This window comes from Mizuhopecten yessoensis, unplaced genomic scaffold, assembly GCF_002113885.1.
Source record: "Mizuhopecten yessoensis strain PY_sf001 unplaced genomic scaffold, ASM211388v2 scaffold3571, whole genome shotgun sequence".
Taxonomy (NCBI): domain Eukaryota; kingdom Metazoa; phylum Mollusca; class Bivalvia; order Pectinida; family Pectinidae; genus Mizuhopecten; species Mizuhopecten yessoensis.
In genome coordinates, this window is record NW_018405111.1 from 25,933 (window position 1) to 33,810 (window position 7,878).

At 40.0% G+C, this 7,878-nt stretch overlaps 1 protein-coding gene across 1 annotated transcript in view; it reads right to left on the reverse strand.

The window, feature by feature from the left end:
* LOC110447656 overlaps nucleotides 1-7,878 on the reverse strand; it is a 31,424-nt gene that overhangs the window by 17,475 nt on the left and 6,071 nt on the right. Inside the window, exons 2-8 of the mRNA XM_021493501.1 lie at nucleotides 6,181-6,270; nucleotides 5,822-5,988; nucleotides 4,769-4,942; nucleotides 4,107-4,272; nucleotides 3,849-3,993; nucleotides 3,502-3,630; nucleotides 2,966-3,051 (exon numbers count right to left, since the gene is read on the reverse strand). Coding sequence (XP_021349176.1) covers nucleotides 2,966-3,051; nucleotides 3,502-3,630; nucleotides 3,849-3,993; nucleotides 4,107-4,272; nucleotides 4,769-4,942; nucleotides 5,822-5,988; nucleotides 6,181-6,270 — 957 coding nt within the window. The remainder of the gene's footprint in view (nucleotides 1-2,965; nucleotides 3,052-3,501; nucleotides 3,631-3,848; nucleotides 3,994-4,106; nucleotides 4,273-4,768; nucleotides 4,943-5,821; nucleotides 5,989-6,180; nucleotides 6,271-7,878) is intronic.

Consider the following 7,878-nt stretch of genomic DNA (forward strand, 5'->3'; position numbering starts at 1 on the left):
CAAGCAATGTGCACATAATTGAACAAATAAAAGGGTGGTATTTACATGACGTCTTTGCAAAGATTCTAAAATGCAGACGTGAAGAGGTGAGTTTTTATGTCCCTCTTGAACTTGGCCAGGGTATTTGACTTTCTAATAGCAGATGGTAAGCTATTCCACAACGTAGCCGAAACCCCCCCAAATCATCTGTTTCCGTAGGTCACAGTACGAGATTTTGGGACACACAACAAAGATTCTGACTCCGACCGCAGTGATCGTGACGGCTGATACAGGGTAACAAGCTCCTGTAGGTACTGATCATGAGGAGCTGTTCCATGCAGTGCCTTGTATGTGTACACCAGACTTTTGTACTGCCACCTGTATCGTACAGGTAACCAGTGCAACGAATAAAGCACAGGCGTGATGTGCTCTCTCTTCGATTACGAGTAACTAGCCGTGCTGCAGTGTTCTGGACCGTCTGCAGGCGACTAGTTAGTTTATCAGATATACCACAGAGCAGGGCGTTACCATAATCCAACCGAGAGGTAACAAGTGAATGCACCACCATCTTGCATGCATCTGCAGTTATAAACTGCCGAATACAGCCGATGTTCCTGATCCGGTAGTAACAGGATTTGGCAAAAGCGTTCACTTATTTCTCCATGTTCAGTGAACTATAAAAGTATACCCCTAGATTTTTAACAGCTGGAACAGTCTCAATAGTTCTTGCATCGACCTTGAGCTGGAGAGCCATTGTTTCCTGACACTTTGGGGAAATGACGATAAGTTCCGTCTTTTCCTGATTAATGTTAAGCATGTTGGCGTTCATCCAGATACTGATATCTGTCAAACAAGCTTCCAGACTTTCTGGGACTGTATTCCAACTGTCCTGTGGTTTGATGACCATGTACATTTGTGTGTCATCGGCATAGCAATGATAGCGAAGGCTATGGCGACGACAAATCTCTCCAATAGGTTTGGATTACATACAATATTTTCGTGGTCCTACCGACCCTTGAGGAACCCCGAAATCTAGTACTTTGTCGTGTGAGTTGGAAGATCCGATGGCAACACACTGTCGTCTTTCAATCAGGTAAGAGTGTATCCGGAATAGTGCGATATCAGTCACTCCATAACAGTATTCCAGACGTTTATAAAGTATGCCATGATCGATGACGTCAAATGCATCTGGCAAGTCCAGCAGGACAAGCACCGCTCTACACTTGTTATCCAATGCAAAAGCTATATTATTATGTACACGTAGGAGGGCCGTCTCAGTAAAATGTTCCATGCGGTAGACTGATTGCAGGTTGTCATGGAGACTGTTTGCATGGAGATAACCTCTAAACACCGGGACACAATCTTCTCCAAGATCTTCGACAGAAAAGGCAGCGGTAGTTTTTCAACTCCTCGTTGTCCATTCCAGGCTTCTTTAACAATGGTCTGACATGTGCCTTCTTGAACATCATGGAACCTTTGACTCAGCTAATGATTTGTTCATGATTGAGGTAATCAAGGGAAGCAGTGCTTCAATACATTGCTTTAATAGGTATGTAGGCAGTGGATCAAGCTCACAGGACTTCGATTGTGAGGTCATGGTAATGTTGCCCAACTCGTCCTGGGTTGTTGGTGAGAGCTTTGCCAATGGTTCCCCATCAAATGCAATGGCAGCAGTCATGACAGAGATGTAAATGTCAACAGAGGAGTTCACTTCGGCAATATTTTTCCTGATTGAGCTGATTGTATTCAGAAAGTAATCACTGAACTTGCTTGCTAAGTCTTTTTCAAGATTACAGCTTGGTAGGATAATTTCACCTTTCTGTCCCATTAGGTTTTTGGTGAGTCTAAAAATCTGTCTATTATCCTTACCGCATTCCTCGATTCTTTCCGAATGATAAGCCTTCTTTGACTGAAAGAGTAGTGAACCAACTAGCCGACATTGCTCCCTATAAATCTGTTGGTGAACGGTTAATTTGGTCCGTCGCCACTGTCTTTCTGCTTTTCTACGGTTCTGTTTTTCTACCCGGAGATTTTCTTTATACCACAGGGCATTTGGTCTCACAGTTATCACCTTAGTTTGTAGAGGTGCGTGTTTCTCTATAAGGGCTTCTATAGCAGATGTGTATGCTTCAACAAGAGCATCAACCTCGCCTTCAGTAGATTGAAGGGCGGAACAAGACTGAATGTAATCGTTGAACTTTAACACCATTGGGTCTAACTGATTGTAAAGTCGAAAGGTTGAGGGAAAGAAACTATTAAAGTAGCTTTCAGTTCTACATACCGTGGGATTAAAAACTCTATTTAGTCTAAGCTGATACCTCACATTTGTTAAATCATTTAAAAAATGATCTGCTATATCATTAAGGTACTTTGGTGATGTATTATGCAATATCTTATACATTAAAATTAATGGATTTCCCCCTCCTTGTACATGCATTTTGCATGATTCTAGTATAATTAGTAAAGACAATATCTATAGAGGATGAACTATAAGGAGTGATTCTTATATTTAATTGGAACTCTGCTGAGATGTGAGTTAGGATGTAGATTTAACATAATAATATTTATGTCACCTGTTAAGATTATGTCTAGTGAGGTATCAACAGCTTTATCCAATAGAATATCAGGTTGTGTCCAGTATTCTACATTAGATTCCGGTCTATATATACACCCTAATACAAATCTGTGATTAACAGTATGCACTTCGATCCAAATAAGAACGATATCATCATGCTCCAGGTCTAATACTCTTTTAGTCTGAACAGTATTTTTATAATATATCAAAACACCACCCCATCCTACTCTGTCTGTCTTTTCTGTATGGTTCATTTGGAAATGAGTCTAGCATAATATCATTATCGGGAATATCCGGTGTTAGATAAGTTTCTGTTAAGCAAATAATGTCATTAAAGTGCAACTCAGAATCAACTATATCAAGTTTGTTCCTTACAGATCTAACATTTGAGATGAGTGATTTCTATATTNCCTGTTAATGTCATGTTGTGTCTGACAAACTTCTGTAGAGTGTTGATGACCTTGTACATCCGATAACTCATCGTCCGGGCTGCACACCTGTGGCAAATATAATAGTAATAATGTCAACGTGTAATACCAGTTACACAAGGTAATACAACCAGAATGTATAGAGGCACTTTCTAATAGCACTCATCACTGCGACAGAGCACCTATCCTTGAACGACGAAATTGAAAAAGCATCTACCATTGTTACAGATAACTTGTTAACAATACCTGGCATTGCGTGGACCCTTCTGCTAGCACCACCTAATGTGAGTGACTACTCCTGTACGTACCTTAGATGTAACAGGACACTTCCTCATAGTACTTCATATAGGTGAGAAGGCACCTTCTTTGCGTTCCTAACACTGTGAGTGGTATTCCTTACAATACATTATATCTTAAAAGGGCCCTTCATTGGTTTCATAAAGTTTCTTACATTGTGAGAGGCACTAACTCACATTACAACTGACACAAACACATAACAAACTTCCTTTTGATACATACCGTTTTGAAAGCGCACTTCCCACAATGCCCGCCCGACAGTCAACACAGGCCTGGCCAACAGATCCACACCAGGTAGACGTTCGTTCATGATCCACAAACTCCACGTTAGTCCCCATATACTGTGTAAGTCTGATTTATAAAAAAAAAACAACAAACAAACAAAGTCCTATAGCAATACAACCATTGTGTCGAACAATCATGTTTAGCAATCTTCTCTGTCAGACAAAAAAACTACACAGGCTGTATTCTTCGTAATAAAGAACCCGTAAAAGCAAAAGTATTTTTTTAAGATAAAATGGTATCAGGCAGAACGTATTGCCATTTAATGTTGCCTGATGAAGCCTTACCTGCTGAAATCTTGGGTGTTTTCTCTGAGGATCGGGACGTCGTGATCGCCCACTACGACCGCGGCATCCGTGGCCCAAGAAGGGAACGTGGTGCCACTGAGTAGGCTTCCGAAAGAACTGCAGTCCGTGGGAATAACAGCCGGCTCTAGTGAAGAGAACCGAACATCATACAGGACGTGGACACGTTTAAAGTATTGATTGCATTAAATGGTAAATAAGAAAGTTCGACACACGGAGCGGACTCGCGGAACAACGTACCGTTAGCCTCCCCTAGCTTTGCCATGGCGTAAGTACGGAAGGCATCGCTGGTCATCCCCCCGGTGTATCCGTCAACTGTGAACTGCGGGGTCGTATCCAGGCGTCCTGTCATAAAGATGTGGACAGAGTCTAGCATCAGCACCACACCAATATCGCGTTGGATCACCTTAAAACACATACAGGGAAAACAGTTAGTATTTATACTCTTGTAACTAACAAACAGAAACCTGGTCATATTAATACTCATCTAACGTAACACAAAAGCCAGACAAATAACAGTACTTATATTATTTACATAGAAATCAGATAATGTTAAATATTCTTCTTAAACATAAACACGGAAATAAGATTATCCCCAATATTTCCACAATTACACAAAAACAACACATTTTTTGTTTCTGTTTAAAGCAAAATATAATGTCTGGTACGTTTTATTGCGCCCTTGTGGATGAAAAGCAAATCAGACAAATATGGTTTAAACATAAATATTTAAGTTTAAATATACTTGATTGAAGCAGTGGTTGTACATAGAACGCATAGAGTGCTGTCTGGTAGTTTCTAGTTGAAATCAGTTGATGTGTAAAACGTCAACGCGATCAGCAGGTCTTATTAGATCAAAAGTGCGAGACACTATGCATCATTCTCTGACATAGTAGAATTACCGAGAATGTGGAGGCGCACGACTTGATGGCGGTGTTGGCAATATCGCGGATGTCCCCGGACACTCCCGGTCGGAACTTGAGTGTTGCTCCAGTGCCACTTCTAGAGTACAAGTCCCGAGCCTTTATACTACCTGGCACATCAGAACTCGTTTTAAATGCTGACACAATGTCCACCTAAAAATGATAATTTACAAGAAAATGTTCATACAACAGCGTTTCCATTCATGATATCAGCGCGATATTCAAGCCCTAGCGGGCTTCATGGAATATGTATGTAACCGATTGGCGTTCATACCAGCATGAAATTGGAAAACACTTATAATTACATTCTATTTTTTTATTTTTTTTACTTATTATTGACCTGAATACAGATATTTCTGATATTATAGTGTTTATGTCGTCAGTCGAGATTCCTGGAACAGCCTAATGTCATCAAAATGTTTGCTGTCTAATGTTATTGGAGGCGAGAGGAGAAGCTTCGAAATGACGTTGATCTGATTCTAGTCCATGCTCATAGAGGAACTCACAGTAGAAATGTAAATATAAGGATTGTGAAGCCCAGACCTACTGTAAATATAAGGATTGTGAAGCCCAGACATACTGTAAATATAAGGATTGTGAAGCCCAGACATACTGTAAATATAAGGATTGTGAAGCCCAGACATACTGTAAATATAAGGATTGTGAAGCCCAGACATACTGTAAATATAAGGATTGTGAAGCCCAGACATACTGTAAATATAAGGATTGTGAAGCCCAGACATACTGTAAATATAAGGATTGTGAAGCCCAGACATACTGTAAATATAAGGATTGTGAAGCCCAGACATACTGTAAATATAAGGATTGTGAAGCCAAGACATACTGTAAATATAAGGAGTGTGAAGCCCAGACATACTGTAAATATCAGGATTGTGAAGCCCAGACATACTGTAAATATAAGGACTGTGAAGCCCAGACCTATTGACCACAAGAAAATCAGATGAAAGGGTCAACTACACAATCGTCTAGGTATTGCCTGACTGATGTTTATATGTTGATAGTGATACCTACTCGTAGGTTTTGTTTCCTTAAACTGGTTAACGTCGCCTGCAAACAGGTGATAAATGTCGGATGTGCACGGAAATAGAAGGAGCTGTCCGACCGGAAGTGTTGTACCAGAACGCTCAGGGACAGTGCCTTCTGATCAAATGTTGTATCGGACTGGAACAAGTAGGAACCTAAGGAGTGTAACAGGAGCACATCAAATGAGTAGGTAGAAGCTGGTTACAGACACTAGATTCGATCAATATACTAAAGTCATGTTGTCTAATATGAAATACAATTTATCATTGTATGAAACAATGACCAACGAACGAATATCCTTTTTCAACAATAATTGTATTATGTTTCGGATGAGAAATTTAATTTACCTGTAACTTTCGGGTCCGCATAATTACTCGCATCAGCCACTACTGACGGGTCTATGGCTGTGAAGGCTTCTCCAGAGTCAAACTCGATTGCTAAAAACGAGAACACAGAAAAGGTTAGAGTGCGACTTACTGTTGTAAGAAGTATCGTCTCCTTTAAAATGATATGTTTAAACATCGTATTGGAACCCCGACGATGGATCAACTTTCCTAGTAGATACTGAAGCCATCTTCCCTCCGTGTAGGTAAATCAGCCATCTTTGCTGTTATAGATAATACAGTAACTGTCCCTCCCGGGAGGCAATCAAGCTTACTTCCTTTACAGAAAACATCAAGCCACCTTCGTCATCCAGCTGCTTTCATTAAAAATAAATCATCGTTATCGGAAGAAAACCAAGCCATATTCACTCCAAGTCGATAATCTAGCCATATTCACTCCAAGTTGATAATCTAGCCATCTTCACTCCAAGTCGATAATCTAGCCATCTTCACTCCAAGTCGATAATCTAGCCATCTTCACTCTAAGTCGATAATCTAGCCATATTCACTCCAAGTTGATAATCTAGCCATCTTCACTCCAAGTCGATAATCTAGCCATCTTCACTCCAAGTCGACAATCTAGCCAGCTTCGTTCCTAGATGATATTTCATTGAACTTAACAAAACAAACTCCCTGAAGATAATGGAGTCACCTTCAATCTCAGTCGGTAATCCAGTCATTTTTCTTTCCTGACGATAATCCAGCCACCTTTCTTTCCTGAAGATAATCCTGTCACTTGGCTGGAAGTTTATCATTCAGCATTATTTTGTTTTAAGTGAGTTATTAAGCCACATTCGCTCTCAGTCGAAATTTCAGCCATCTTGGTTCCTAGTAGAAAATGTATCCGCCTTCGGTCCCAACAGATAAACCAAACACCGTTGTACTTGCTATTAACAAACTTTTCCAGTGGATGATCCAGCAACCCAGCCACCTTCATTGACGGAAGATAATCTAGACATTTTCGTTCCCAGTAAGTAAAGCAACCAATTACTTCCTGACTGGGTGTGACGAGGCAATCAGCTTAATCATGACAAATTGTGTTCGTTTTATTGAGGAAGATATCATTTGTATCAGGACAATTATTTAAATAAATTCGTTTGGGCGAAATTCATTATTAGTGCGATAATGTTTAGATCAACCGAAAATTAACTTGCTATAATCCTGTTTGACGAGACAATTATACTGCATGGTCCGGAGAAAACAATAAGGCGGATGTGTAAGTGACATGTAGAGGTATCGGGAAAGGTCAGGACAGTTTAGTTAGTTCTAGAGTCAGAATGAAAACAATGTTGATATATAATAAAACGCAGCCGTTTCGTCGGAAGACATAAATAACAAGAGGCCCAAGGGCCTTAGCGGTCACCTGAGTTATATCATAGGTACTGGTAGCTTTATTTTATTGTTTAGATGTGATGTGGAAATCAGCATGTAAACTAAGTGAAATACAATACTTGTCATGTCATCAATGGATAAGAATTTGAAAATATTGGTAAATGTTCCCTTTGGGGCCCCGCCCTAGCCCCTGGGGATGGGGCAGGAATCCCAATTTTACAAAGTAATACTCTCATTCACCCAAGATGATTCTGACTAAGTTTGAGTAATTTTCTGCTGAAAATGGATAAAATATATACCGAAAAGTGTTATTTCCCTATATAAACTATA